Genomic DNA, 13,690 nt, shown 5'->3' on the forward strand with positions numbered 1-13,690 from the left:
TTATGGTACCTGAAAGGGAAGCGAAGTACCCTTTCGCGTCGTCGGTGCCGTCAACGTGTCGCGGACGGCTGCGGTTCGTAACCGCGTTTTCGCGTTATAGTATTCTCGCGTTATCGCGTTTTCGCGTTTTCAAAATCCCAATTTCATTTTTGTCAACGAGTCTCTCCTTCCGACGCCATCTCTTCATACTTGACTGTGATTGGTCAATCTTTTAAGGCTTAAGGTCTGGTTGCATTAACGTTATTTTAGCTTTAAGCGGACTTAAATATATGTCTATCTTTATCTTTCTTTCTAAATAAATAGAGACAGTCATATATTTAAGTTTCGCTTGAAACTAAAATAATGTTGGTGCAACTGGGCCTTAAGGCCTATCCAGACAAATTGCATAGGTGCATATGCATAACATAAGACCATATGGACCAATGAGCATCGAGTATTAAATCGCTATATTAACTTACATAACATAATACTCGATGCTCATTGGTCCATATGGTCTTATGTTATGCATATGCACCTATGCAAGTTTGTCTGGATAGGCCCTTACCATCATCTACAATGGCAGTAGGATTAATGGATTAAAGCAGTAACTTAAAAAATTGACCAATCACAGTCAAGCATCAAAAGAATACTCGACTGTGATTGGTTAGGTCAATTTCTTAAGTTACTGCTTTAATCCATTAATCCTACTGCCATTGTAGACGACGTGTGAGACTTTCAAATTACCTATTGTAGACCCGGCCAGAGAGAAGACTCTCTGTATTCGCTTTCTCACTTTGATCGTGCGTACGTACATTGATATTTTCATGTAAAGTAGAGGGAGAGCAACGCAGGAGAAAAAGTTAAGTTTACTGAGGTTACAAATTCGGGAGACTAAAAGAAATTGATTCCAAAGAAAAAAAATATCAAATTTTAATTGTATAAACAATAAAAAATCAATGACAACAAAGAAGGTACATTAATATAGATTGCATTAAAGTCCTCAACAATGATTTTGATGATATTTATATATTTTCCATTCCTGAAATATTAAGAATACTGTTTCTTCTTTTTCAGGAACACATTAAGCAAACACGTCTTAGCATTGATGATCGTGTTAAAATTTTAGAACGTCTTGATAAAGGAGAGAAAGGTGTAATTCTAGCACAAGAATATAAAGTATCTACATCAGCAATAGCAAACATAAAAAAATCAAAAGAAAATTTGCTGAAACAAAAAAGTTCACTTATTATATGCCAAGGAAAAATGTCTAAAAAAAGATGCACAGGTGTCGAAAATAGTCGTCTTGATCAAATGTTGTATGAATGGTATTATCAGGAAACAAACATGGGGATTCATGTGACTGGATCAATGTTGCGAAAGAAGGCATTAGAATTAAACAAACTACTTAATGGACCTGCGTCTTTTAAAGCATCCACAGGATTTTTGAATAAATTTAAAGAAAGACATGATATTATTTTATCAGTTCATAGAGAGAAAAATACTGATGAGGAAAAAGACTCTGCTGTTCAAGATGCAAGTGATGATTTGTGTCAAGAATTGACTAATGACAATGTAAAACAAGAAGACTGGGAAATATTAAATCAAGTTGTCTTGCCTGAAAATGACATTGATCATGAGGAAAATGAAGAAATAGAAGTAGAAATGGAAGATAAGGAATATTTGGATGATAATTCTGAAAATGATATTACAGCAAAGAATGCTTTTGATGCGATTAATACATTTATCTGTTGGTACCAAAATCAAAATTATCGTTCGCCCGAGGAATGGCAATATTTATGGAAATTTTGGAAACATTCACTAGATCAAACTCTCCTTGCAAAAAAAATATAATAGAATAAAAGAATATATGTTTATTTTTGTAATGTAAAAAAGTATGTGTGCAATAAGAAATAAGATAAAAATGTATAAACTAATTTAACGTAATAAATGTACTAATGTATAACTTATAATAATTTTGTAATTTAACATCAATCTATTGTGTAAAGATGTATTTATTTTACATTTTAAAGTCAATTTCTACAAAATCTTGTTTGATTAATTATTCATTAGGATATATACAGTATGTACATACAATATATAAATTTCATATATAACTTCAAATATATATTTTCCATATTTAGATTTGTATAATAATGATTATATGTTAAATATATCACTCGAAAAATGTGAAAGTAATTTATTACTTTAAGTAATTTATTTACTTCATTTAGATTCTGTATATTTAGGTGTTCTTTCTGCATTTTGTCTAGCAATCTCAGGAAAAAATTGTGAATTGTATTTTTGTTTTATGCTAGGTTTAGGAGTTTCTGGTGCTACAATAGGTATTGGCTCCCCTCTCACTTTGGCCAAGAGTGCTTCAGTTCTTAACTTTTCACTTTGTTCTCTAAGCATCCTCTCTGCTCTTAATTTTTCTATATTTATATTACTTTGACTCTTAGTTTCTTTCTTAATTAATTGCTTATAATTTTTTTCCTCATGTTTTTTGTACTTTTTGTCCTTCTTATGTTTTTTGTGTTTATGGGTTTCTTGATCAGAATGAGAACTATCGGAATTACAATATTTTCTCTTAGTACTCTCTGTCTTTATTTTTGGTTCCTCAACAGATGCAGAGTGCATAATATTCAAATATTTTTTTATATCGACTATTGGATCATTTAAAGCTTTTTTCATTGTTTCTACTTCCACATTCTTCTCTGTATCTAATAATCTCCTTGGTAATTCTTCATACCAATTTTTCTTTCCAGTTGCTTCATTAGTATCTTGTCCCAGATATGTCAGATATCCAATTTGTTTTTCATATTTTTCCTTCTCTTCCTTTTTTTCCTTTTCATGTTCTGCATTAGGTTTGTTGTAATCGATCTTTCCATCTTCAAGCTCGGCAAAAAAGTTGACATGTTCTAATTTTGTGTTGGAATTGTCAACTTTTGAACGACCATCATATGTAGATCTTGCTTGATGTCTTAATAAATTTATTCTCGCTTCAGTTTCCTAATAAAAAAAAATTAACATTATAAATTTATAACAAGAAATAATTTTAAGCAATTTTTGCTGGAAAGTAAATGAGTAAACAAAATTTTTAAATAACAACAAAAACTCTATAATCAATATTTAAATAACTTATTACATACAGCTTTTTGAATTCGTTCTTGTTTAATTCTTTCCTCTTCAGCAGCTTTTGCTTCATCTCGACGTACACGAGCAATATTCTCTTTTGTTCGGACATGCCATCTAAATAAAAAAATTACATTAGAATATACGCAGCATAAATATAAAAATACATTTGACACAAAAATAATGCATACCTTTTCTTCGGTAGAATATTCATTGTTGTCGATGCACAAAAACAATCGTTTCAATATAATAAACTTAGATTCAATACAATTATTTTTAAATAACTGTTTTTTTTTATTTAGCAAAGCACATATATAAATAATCTTGTACAGTGTATGATGGAAAGCTACAATTCTGTGGGCTGCGTTCTATTAATACTGAAAATTTATAGTATATGTGACGTAAACTATAGATTTTCAGTACTAGCAGTGAATATTGGAATACTATAAAGACAAATTTCCAACAAAAGTACACATAGACACTGTTACATGATTGGCTATCAGATAGAAAGATTTTCAGGTCTTCAAAAATTCTCTAGTTGATAGCCAATTGTGTCTATTTCTGTTTTCTTACTTATCTTGTGCAGTTGGTAACATGTATGACTAACCTACGTAAACGAACACGAGGGAGCTTCTTGCGTAGAGTCACTGACAGAGGGAGCAAGTATTTTTCTTCAGAATCGTTTGTAATAATTGAGGTTATAGTTAGCATAAATTGTGCTTGAATAAGTTTTTTATTTATATTCTATTTAAGAAGTAAGTATATATATATATATATTATATACATTTTCATAAAATAATATTTTATTTGATATATATTAATAGTTTAAGTCAAGCTATTGAAATTTGATTTCATCAGTTTTATATTTAATATATATTTCAATATATACATTTATATTAATGTATTTTTATAACCTAATTCTAAATTGGTTTTCTGGGAAGTGATATTAGTTTGTTATTTTGTATATTTATCTAACATCAAATGTATCAAAAATAATAGTTGAAGTTGATAATTTAACATAACTATTGATATATTATGTTGCAAAAATATATTTTAAATAATATTGAATATATATATTAAAGTATATATTGAATATAAATATATACAGATTTCAAAACTAATTTTTATCACATATCAAATTTTTAGCGTAGATATACAATTTTCATAGACACAAATTTCTCTTCCAATTATTATTATTATTTATATATATAATGTTATCTTAATATTATTATTTATTTTTATATATAAATCTATTATAAACATATTCCTTTTTATTTAAAATAGATTGCAGATATCTATCATGGCTGCGACAATGCCAATAAATCCCAAACCATTTTTAAATGGTTTGACAGGAAAACCAGTCATGGTGAAATTAAAATGGGGCCATGAATACAAGGGTTATCTGGTTTCCGTGGATGGATATATGAATTTGCAACTTGCAAACACTGAAGAACATATTGATGGCAGCTGTACTGGAAATCTTGGGGAAGTTTTAATCAGATGTAATAATGTCATGTATATAAGAGGAGTGGAGGAATCAGATGAAGAGGGTGAAATGAAAGACTAAATAAAATATGTTAAACTTAATATTAAATTAAATACTAGATTTTAACCTTGTATTATTAAATATTGACATAATTAGATTAATAAAATCAATAAATAAAATATTTCTTAAACATTATCTAGTTAAATTTGCAATTGATACAAATTTATATGTTAACATGGTTTTGGAACATTAGTTACTATAGATTTTGGCCTTGATCTAAATAGAAGTTTCTTCTTCACAATAGCCTTTACGATGTATTCTGTTTTTACAACCTGATCTTTTCCAATTGTCTCGTCTCTTACATTGTCACGATGTCTTTCTAATACAATCAAGGGTTTTTCAAGTGTTATTTCTTTTCCATGTAGCACATGAATTCCAATAATTAAAATAGGTATTCCAGCTTTTGTAAAATGAAGGTCGCCAATTAGTTGATTATCTAAATTTTCAATTTTTTCGAATTTTAAATCTCCTTGCAAATCTATGATAGCCCAATCTTCTATAATTCCATTTCTAAAAAAAATTGACTTTTAATTTAATGATATAAAAATTATCGATATTTTATGAGAAGTAAGATATATAATCTGTAATAAAAATGTATCACAAAAGTTTTACTTTTTAATTGGTACGATCATCTTCGTTAAAACTTTATTTTTGAATTTCTTTTAAACGATGTACATATATGAACACTATCTCATTAGGTTAAGTAATATCAAATGGCGCCAAGCTTGTCGTTCGTTCATCTTTTTACAAAAGTATCGTATAAAAATTCCCTAGAAACTGTAGTGAGAAATGGTATTTCCATTAATTTTGAAAAACAAATCTACGAAATAAAAAAAAGGTAAAACTTTTGTCTGATTGAAACACTTTCTTTTAATATAATAATTTAAATATTATAAACTTATACATAATATATATATCCATATTTTATATAAATTAAAATATGCAATTATAAATATAAATAATATAATTACAATATATCTTTCATATAATACGGATGAAACAAATGTAAATTTAATTTATATATAAATATATAAATATTATATATATATATTTTTTTATAGAAAAGTCTATCATTTTATTGTAAAAATAAATAGTTATTTTTTATAAATTTCGATTTATAAAAAATGTATGTAAATAAATTAATTATTATTAAGCTTATATAAAAATGGAAAAGAATTATTATATATTAAAAGAATATCTAATTATAGAAAAAAATATGTGAAAATGAATAACAAGTCTCCGTAAGGATAAATATTTATTAATTACGTAGAACGCAATTTTGATTTAATGTTGTACATATATTTTATTTCCAATTTTCTTCACATGGAAATACATTGAACGCAAATCACAGCACATCTTCTTGAATAAATATTCATGTATCGACTGTAGTAGTATATCTAAACAAAAGTAGAAATAAATGCTTATAGGTGCATTTGTGTTATTAACTACTGAACTAGAATCTGCGAGATTCATATATTTCAAAATAAGATTTTGATGTTTGTTTACATATCATTTTACAGATATATTTATCAATCTTATCTACATAAAATTAGATTTTTAATTAAATTCGTCGATTTAAACATACTTCTAATGACTTGGAAATATTTTGAAAATAATATGCGAATATAAAAAAAATTGACATAAAAGTGATTGAAATTGATCACAAATAATTTTTATCAAATGAATTTTGATGCTTCGGTTCTTTGGAAAATTTGATGAAATAAAATAGTTGGCATCAAAGATTATCGATTATGATTAACGTGAACATTTTACAAGTTCGTTTCCTCTTAACATTTACGTCAGATATACAATAGATATATAATAGTCTCTCTCAAATGTAATTAGCTTTGATTATCTATTAATCAATCGAGAATTAGGCGTTGAAGCTTATGAGAAATACACTAAGGCAATATCATTCGCAAAATAACATGTGCGTAATGTACATATGTGCGTATATATATTTATATATGTACAAAAATCTTTCTATATATACGAGATCTCCTAAGAATAGAGTACAAAATATTTTAGGAAGATAACTGTGCGATGAGACGATCAGAAATAGGAAAGTGATACTTTCATTCATGTTATTCTAGATAATTATGCTTCTTATTCACTACAAATAATATAAAGATCTATAACTTTTCATACGAAACATTTTTACAAGAAATAGAATAAGCTCGCTAAAGTATGATTAAGATAGAGACGTTCTAAATGTATTTTTTATGCTTTGTGTTTTCCCGTAAAAAAGCATTGGCATCTAATGTGTGTTAGCAGTAAATTTTAATTAATTTCTAATATCCTTAATTTGGAATAATCTATCATTTATGAAATACGTATACATATACGTATACATTTTAATAATGATGTTATGTAAAAAATTGCTTTACGTAACATAAGAAGTTTAAAATTAGATGCATTATATATTCTCAGAGTATATATAATTCTTTTTAATATATTTTAAATATATTTTAAATATATTTTAAATATATTTTAATCTATTTGAATGATTATAGGAGATTATAGTTAGAAATTTAGTTGAAAGTCTTGAGATAGCTTATATAAAGATTTTGTTGCTTTAACATGAATTATAGCAATTATTTCTTGAATTCTATCGAACTTTTTGTTTGAATTGTTAACATAAGCACAAAATAAATAAAAGCCAGTTATAGATTTAATAGACTTTAACGGACGGATAGATTTTATAAAATCAAGAAAAAATCTTATAAGTTTAGAAGGACAATTTATGTATGATTTTTTTTGACTTTTTTTTTGGAAAATGGTATGTATGTATGAATGGTATGTAATAGCATAGTAGCATTATTCGTGTGCTTTCATTAAGAACAATTGATAATGCTAAAGTGATAATAGTATAAGTGCTTTTTATTAGGACTTTTCTGACTATATATTGACGATTTTCTATAAAGAGTTCTATAAAGAGTTTGATCATTTGAAAACTAGAAATTTTCAAGGATAGTTTTGAAAGAACATTAAATATTTTTTTTGTTACATTATAATATGATAAGGTACATAATCGAACATATTAACCTACCTTTCATTATATTTTTCTGGACTAATGTCTTTTTGGATGGATTTTCATCTATGCTAATGTTCATGTATGTGAAATTAATGAAGGAAAGGATAGTAATATGTATATGTGATATTTACAAATGTGATAGTTATTGAAATGCATTAATTATTAATGATTAGCAATTTCGTTGACTTTTTATGAAACATTATATATATACAATAACATCAATCGATGTATATCATAATACCACTTTGTGAATAGTCAACAGCATTATTTAATACTATGCATAAAATGACTTAGTATTCATTAATTGTGTATTTTGTATCAAATTATAATGTATCTATAATGTGGGTGTATCTATATAATTATAATGTATCAATTTATAATTGTTGTAATTAAGATTTTCAGTTACTTTTAACATTTGCAAAACAAAAATCTTCAATATATTCTTTTCAGATGCTATATTAAATAAAAGATACGTATTTTTACGGATTAATTTATAGTTTACAAAAAAAATGTAATCATATTTTGCAATTCCTTAATATATTACAAGTTTTTAATTATATTTAATTATACTCTTGTTTTCAAGCAAGGTATTTGTGTATATTATGCCTTTTTTATATTACATAATTATTGTATATAAAATTTATTATATAATTATTTATAATATTATTATTATATAATAAAAATTATAATATATATATACAATATGTATATATACACAATAATTATGTATATGAAATATATACATAATTTAATTTTTTATGTACATAATTATAAATATATTTTACACTCAACACGGCTTTATATTTCAGAAGACTTATTTTTTTTTTAAATCTTCTCACAGTTTTCGCGAGGCATATTATATCATAGTGACAGAATAATTACTCGTCAGTTAATTTGTTTAAAATGCTATTTATTTTTTATAGCGAATTTAATTGGCGGTACTAATGCGCATAGATGTATACTAAAAACTGTTGTACACAATTGTATTGTGTACACAAACCGACTACCAAATTTTCATTGGTCAACGTACTTATATTATAATTTTGAATAACTTTGTAGTCAATTGTATTCAGTCTGCACCAATGCGCAAAAATTACTGTCATGATTATTATGCAATCATAGAGTTTCAAGTTACAGCACCGCTGCCTTGAGATTTATTATAATATAATTCGGCCGAGAATGAGATATAACGATTGAATTGGTGCTGAAAGATTGGCCAGTAAAGTGATAAGATATAATCTACAACAATGACCCGTGGACATTTTTTAGGAAATAATCCTTCGATTATACATAAAAATACAACAAAGAGTTAATCAAAATAGCATACACTAAGTTAACACTGATACTGGACATCATAAATGTTTTAACTTACCAGATATATTTTTGAAAAAGAAAAATATGCATCATATTTGACATGTATCATTTTGATCATATGTTATATCTCAAATAAAACATATGCTATTATAAAATTTTTATAAAATGTTATTCTCTTCTGTTAAAATACTAACTGATTCGAAGACTGCTCATCCAGCGGTTGTTACGACATTTATGATGCCTAAGTATAATTATCTCCTATATTTTTCTCTAACGTCTTCCAAACACGTTCGACAGCATTGAGCATTCGATAATCGCGATATTTTAATGCCTGTGAAATACGCGTGGTAAAGGTTGCCGCCGATACTACTTGGAAGACTGAGTCGAGATCTGAAGATATCACTCTAGATTCTGTTTACACAAACACACACAAACATAAAAATAAATTACATTCTCCTTTTGTCTCGCACTCTGATCGCGTTCAGCATCGATTTTGCGGACTTAAAAATTATCCTGAGTGCATCACGCGAAAAATTCTCTTTTAAGTATATCCAATACTTCGTTGGAAAAAGATAATGTTAATTTAAGCGATCGGTAATCGTTGAATTCGTTACTTATGACTTTTTATCGCACACTGTATGTTGAATTAAATTTGACAAAATTTGATTCAACTTTCACCCAACCTAGACTAAACTTTAAATCCCTCGGGATGTTTTTTCGGAACATTCAGTTCTGGCGTGGTTTTAGGAACATCTCTTTCGGGGCTGGGGCTGGGGCTGGGGCTAGGCGAGGAACTCGGCGATCTTGAGCTACTGGAACTGGATCTGGCGCGTTGCTTACGTTCCTTTTCAGTCTTATATTCGTGTAAAGGACCACGAATAACTTTCAAGGTGGTTTCTAATTCGTAGGCTCGATCCTTTAACGAATTGTACAAGTTAATATCGAGACCGATTTTCCGTGCTCTTCTATGAAGTACTATGAGATGACGTCTATTTAACACATCCGGCAGCATATATTCCTATATAAATGCATAAAGAAAAATAGCTGATTTCATCGAGTTATAATGTTATAGAATTCTACAAGTATATTTTGTTATAAAATCAACCTGTCTAGTGACGAGGTAATAAATAAACCACATCATAGTAGTGCCATAAGTAACGAAATAAGTGACAGGCTCCATTATATCCCATGAATATTCCCACCAGGTTAATCTGGCTAATGCTCCAAATTGGATTGACATCATAATTAGGAACGTCCAAATAAAGAAATTTGCCTTTTTATAAGCGGCATTTTGTATTTCTTGCAATTTCTAAAAGAAATACACAAAAAAGAAAGAAAGAGATTAAAAGAATGTAAAATTCACACTTAAAAAATTTTTTTTAATCATTATTTATAATGTATCTAGATATTTCTGTTAATAAAAATATTTTATTTTTTATCATATTCTACGTAATTAAGAAAAAAGATATAATATTTGAGAAATAAATATATCAGAGGACTGTGGAAACTAAAGTAATTTTTTCCTTTATTATCTCGTAAAGAAAGAAAAAAAGATGCAAGAAATATTTTACAAAAATTCTCTTTTCATGACATTGCATAATAGCGAATATAGCAAGCGCAATTCACACAAAGATGGGATGAGAAAAGTATTTCTTCGCTATTTCTTCGATCATGTGATATGAAGCACAACGCGAGTGTGCTAATTAAAAGAATATGGCAATTAAGAAGAGTTGTAAAACCAGCGCGAGTATGAGAAAAGACTAACAATGGAAGTGCGGCCGCGTTTAAATATAATTTATGCACGTTTACAATGGAAAGGTAATCGATGCATGCGCTTCATTTAATTGTTTCGTTTAATTAAATCAAAATAAATCAATTATCAAATTTATATATTATTTCACATAAATATCCATGTCTTATGAATATATATAATTCGTGTATGTATGTCGCACAATTTTTAATATAAAATGTTATTTTATATTATAAAAAAATTTTGAATTTTATTATAAAATATTATAAAATATTATTTTATATCATAAGAATTTTATATTTTAAAACATTATTTTAACATTTGTACCTGTTCCATGGGTACTAATTGTAATCTAATGTCTTCTAGCTCGGCCACAACTGATCTTTCCATGTCGACTTGATATTCTCGCACGTGGAACGCTTCATAAAGTTGTGCAACGAGTGCTTGTACATCTCCAAGTTTCTGAAGATCCTCCTGTGAAAGTGAGAAATGTAGAGTGATTCTTGTATCACGCTTGGTTTGACAAGAAAAATATGTAAATAACCAAAAGGTATCGCCGACAAGTGAAAATTATGATTGACCGAAATATCGCTTGTTTAAAATTCTAATCAATCGACATTAATCAGAGCGTCCCAACTACGAAATTCTAGATTATATATAAAAATACGAAGTCGAATAGAAAACTCGTTTTTATGTGATAACTCACTATCGTGCACCTTTCTTGCAACGGTGGTGAAACAACATATTCGTTATCGTTTATTATTAATTTGAAATCCCCTTCTAAAAGCGATTCTATCGTATTACTGGAAGATATTCTGACGCCATCTGAAAAGCAATCAAAGCTTTTAGTGTGCATTATCAAATCTATCTGATATTGTCATAATCTCTAATATCTTAATTATTAATTAACCGCTAATTGTAAGAGAAATGATTGATACGATGTCTCACCTAACGATGTTATGCATGCTCGATCAATGCCACGATCCTCTGTCTTCAACATATCTAAAAAATTGCCGACTGTATGTGTTATTGGTTTCATGGTAAACGAGCAATATTCTCTTCTAGATGGAAGAGGCACCGTGATTCTGGGAAGCCCTTGGTAATATGCCACGGTGACATCCACATCTACGTAATATATATGTATACATTAATATATTTATACATAACGTTTTTCTATTTCACGCAAAACAAGATATAATTGTCTTTAATATGTCTATGAATATTAGCAAGTCTTGTGAAGACAAGTTATTAAATCCTATGAATATTTTTATAAGACTTTATTCTTTTATTTCCTCTCTATACATATGCAAATCTTGTAAAATAATTTGATTTTTAGTATTAGTAACCATTTTTAGTATATTTTCTAGATCCATATGTGCATTCAATTGTGTGCATCATGCGAATATTTCTCGACTGGCAAAAACGTAATACGGTTTGCGCATGAGAAAAGTATGCGTGCGTGCACGCGTACAATCGTATCATGGATTATTCGTATTCATTGTCGAAAGTTCGGATGGGAAATGTCTAGTTCAAACATGAAATTTAGCATTGCGAGCATTCGAGCGATTCGATTAATTAATTTTATCAGTATTTCTATTCAACAATATTAAACCGTCATATAAGACTTGTAACAATGCATATCGTAGAGTCGTTTTTATATTAGTATCAATTTTTTAATTTTATTTTTTAATTTAATTTTATGCTAATATCAATTTTTTAAGCTCAATTGATCAATTACTATTTAAATCGATTTATCCTTTACAATTTAATTAAATAATGCTGAAAGAATGTTAATTATTGGTTATGTACAACAATTAAAATTATAACGTAGTCAGAACGGAACATCGTTCTGACGAGGCAATGGAAATATGCGAATATACGCAATTATAAAAACATACGTTAAACATTAGTTACACACTACATACTTGCTTTATCCGTGTCGCCTATTATATTTACTTAAAATTATATGTATACAATATAAATCTAGTGAAAATACTTTCAACCTCTCATAATGATAACAATTCGTCGAATAGTATTATTTTCTGTAAGACTTGTTTCTCTCAATTAATTTAATATATTTCCGATATCTCTAATGAAAATAGTGAAAATAGCGAATAAAATGAAATAAAAGTTTTAAAAAATAAGAGTTTAAAACATTGAAAATGGATGAGAATATTGCCCCAACTGTTACTTATATTATTATTTATATAAAAAATATAATATTATTTATTTATATAAATTATATTTGTATAAAAAATAATACAACACATTTTATACTGAATTCTCAATTTAATTGCTACTCGAGGGAAATTGTTTTGGTGATTTTTTAAACGTATTTATGTATTCGTTAATCTTTCAAAACTTAAAAAAAGAAGAACGATGCGGAATCAGTAAAATGCACTGTATCCGCGACTTTGCTCGCGTGATAATCGCGCAATTGAGAGCTAGACTGTGTGTATTAACCTGGTTACGAGCCGTTGATATGAAGAAGGTATTAGAGTGTGGAGAACGGAACGAGACGACCGCGAGGTCTTTCCGCTGTAAGCAGAACGGAACCAAGCATTAATCCGCTTGCGCTAACGATCTCTAAAAAATGCACTTGCAAGCGCAAGAGCCATCTTCTTAAGTTTTTTTTTCAAGTTTTGTCGTTATAATTTTTAAGGTGGTAAAAACTAAGAAGTGACTAATTTCGAGAAACATCATCATAGAATATTGATGAGATGATGAGAGATTAGCAAAAATAAATCGATATACTTCGTAAAAAAAGAGATAAAAAATTTAATATATAAACTCTCTCTAGTTCGAATAAAGATGTATTTTTTCGCGACGCAAATACACATTTATGTGGCTCAATATGTTCTGAAATAATTTCAAAACTTTGCATATATAAATATTTTGCAAGAAAAAACGATATGGAAATTTCAGATTTTAATAA

The 13,690-nt window shown here is 27.8% G+C and overlaps 5 protein-coding genes across 5 annotated transcripts in view; 2 read left to right on the forward strand and 3 right to left on the reverse strand.

Moving 5' to 3' along the window:
- Positions 1 to 703: 703 nt before the first annotated feature.
- Positions 704 to 1,872, forward strand: LOC105247920 (tigger transposable element-derived protein 7). The gene is made up of 2 exons (XM_011252383.3): positions 704 to 950; positions 1,054 to 1,872. The coding sequence occupies exons 1-2, from the start codon at positions 936 to 938 to the stop codon at positions 1,828 to 1,830; spliced, it is 792 nt and encodes a 263-aa protein (XP_011250685.1). The 5' UTR covers positions 704 to 935; the 3' UTR covers positions 1,831 to 1,872.
- A 286-nt stretch (positions 1,873 to 2,158) lies between these two features.
- Positions 2,159 to 3,480, reverse strand: LOC105247919 (leukocyte receptor cluster member 1 homolog). Its single transcript, XM_011252381.3, has 3 exons — positions 3,303 to 3,480; positions 3,129 to 3,228; positions 2,159 to 2,988 (listed from the first exon to the last, which is right to left on the reverse strand). Exons 1-3 carry the CDS (start codon positions 3,323 to 3,325, stop codon positions 2,203 to 2,205), a joined length of 909 nt encoding a protein of 302 aa, XP_011250683.1. The 5' UTR covers positions 3,326 to 3,480; the 3' UTR covers positions 2,159 to 2,202.
- Positions 3,481 to 3,733: 253 nt separating this feature from the next.
- LOC105247918 (small nuclear ribonucleoprotein F) lies at positions 3,734 to 4,698 on the forward strand. The gene is made up of 2 exons (XM_011252380.3): positions 3,734 to 3,866; positions 4,396 to 4,698. Exon 2 carries the CDS (start codon positions 4,412 to 4,414, stop codon positions 4,676 to 4,678), a length of 267 nt encoding a protein of 88 aa, XP_011250682.1. The 5' UTR covers positions 3,734 to 3,866; positions 4,396 to 4,411; the 3' UTR covers positions 4,679 to 4,698.
- Positions 4,699 to 4,804: 106 nt separating this feature from the next.
- On the reverse strand, positions 4,805 to 5,513 carry LOC105247917 (chromosome transmission fidelity protein 8 homolog). Its single transcript, XM_011252379.3, has 2 exons — positions 5,270 to 5,513; positions 4,805 to 5,167 (listed from the first exon to the last, which is right to left on the reverse strand). Exons 1-2 carry the CDS (start codon positions 5,287 to 5,289, stop codon positions 4,828 to 4,830), a joined length of 360 nt encoding a protein of 119 aa, XP_011250681.1. The 5' UTR covers positions 5,290 to 5,513; the 3' UTR covers positions 4,805 to 4,827.
- Positions 5,514 to 8,477: 2,964 nt separating this feature from the next.
- Positions 8,478 to 13,690, reverse strand: part of LOC105247915 (calcium uniporter protein, mitochondrial) — a 51,348-nt gene continuing 46,135 nt past the window's right edge. The window contains exons 3-7 of the mRNA XM_011252378.3: positions 11,704 to 11,880; positions 11,462 to 11,580; positions 11,083 to 11,229; positions 10,111 to 10,314; positions 8,478 to 10,023 (exon numbers count right to left, since the gene is read on the reverse strand). Coding sequence (XP_011250680.1) covers positions 9,694 to 10,023; positions 10,111 to 10,314; positions 11,083 to 11,229; positions 11,462 to 11,580; positions 11,704 to 11,880 — 977 coding nt within the window. The 3' untranslated portion in view covers positions 8,478 to 9,693. The remainder of the gene's footprint in view (positions 10,024 to 10,110; positions 10,315 to 11,082; positions 11,230 to 11,461; positions 11,581 to 11,703; positions 11,881 to 13,690) is intronic.

The sequence above is a fragment of the Camponotus floridanus genome, unplaced genomic scaffold (genome assembly GCF_003227725.1).
Source record: "Camponotus floridanus strain SB8 unplaced genomic scaffold, Cflo_v7.5 scaffold30, whole genome shotgun sequence".
Classification (NCBI taxonomy): Eukaryota; Metazoa; Arthropoda; class Insecta; order Hymenoptera; family Formicidae; genus Camponotus; species Camponotus floridanus.

Excerpts from the sequence above, each read along its gene's own strand:
- LOC105247918 (XM_011252380.3), top strand. The coding sequence starts at position 4,412 with ATGGCTGCGACAATGCCAATAAATCCCAAACCATTTTTAAATGGTTTG.
- LOC105247919 (XM_011252381.3), bottom strand. The coding sequence starts at position 3,325 with ATGAATATTCTACCGAAGAAAAG. Across the intron at positions 3,229-3,302 it reads AATATTCTACCGAAGAAAAG|ATGGCATGTCCGAACAAAAG; the intron begins GTATGCATTATT and ends TTTTTTATTTAG. Across the intron at positions 2,989-3,128 it reads AAGAACGAATTCAAAAAGCT|GAAACTGAAGCGAGAATAAA; the intron begins GTATGTAATAAG and ends TTTTTTTATTAG.
- LOC105247917 (XM_011252379.3), bottom strand. The coding sequence starts at position 5,289 with ATGATCGTACCAATTAAAAA. Across the intron at positions 5,168-5,269 it reads ATGATCGTACCAATTAAAAA|AAATGGAATTATAGAAGATT; the intron begins GTAAAACTTTTG and ends AATTTTTTTTAG.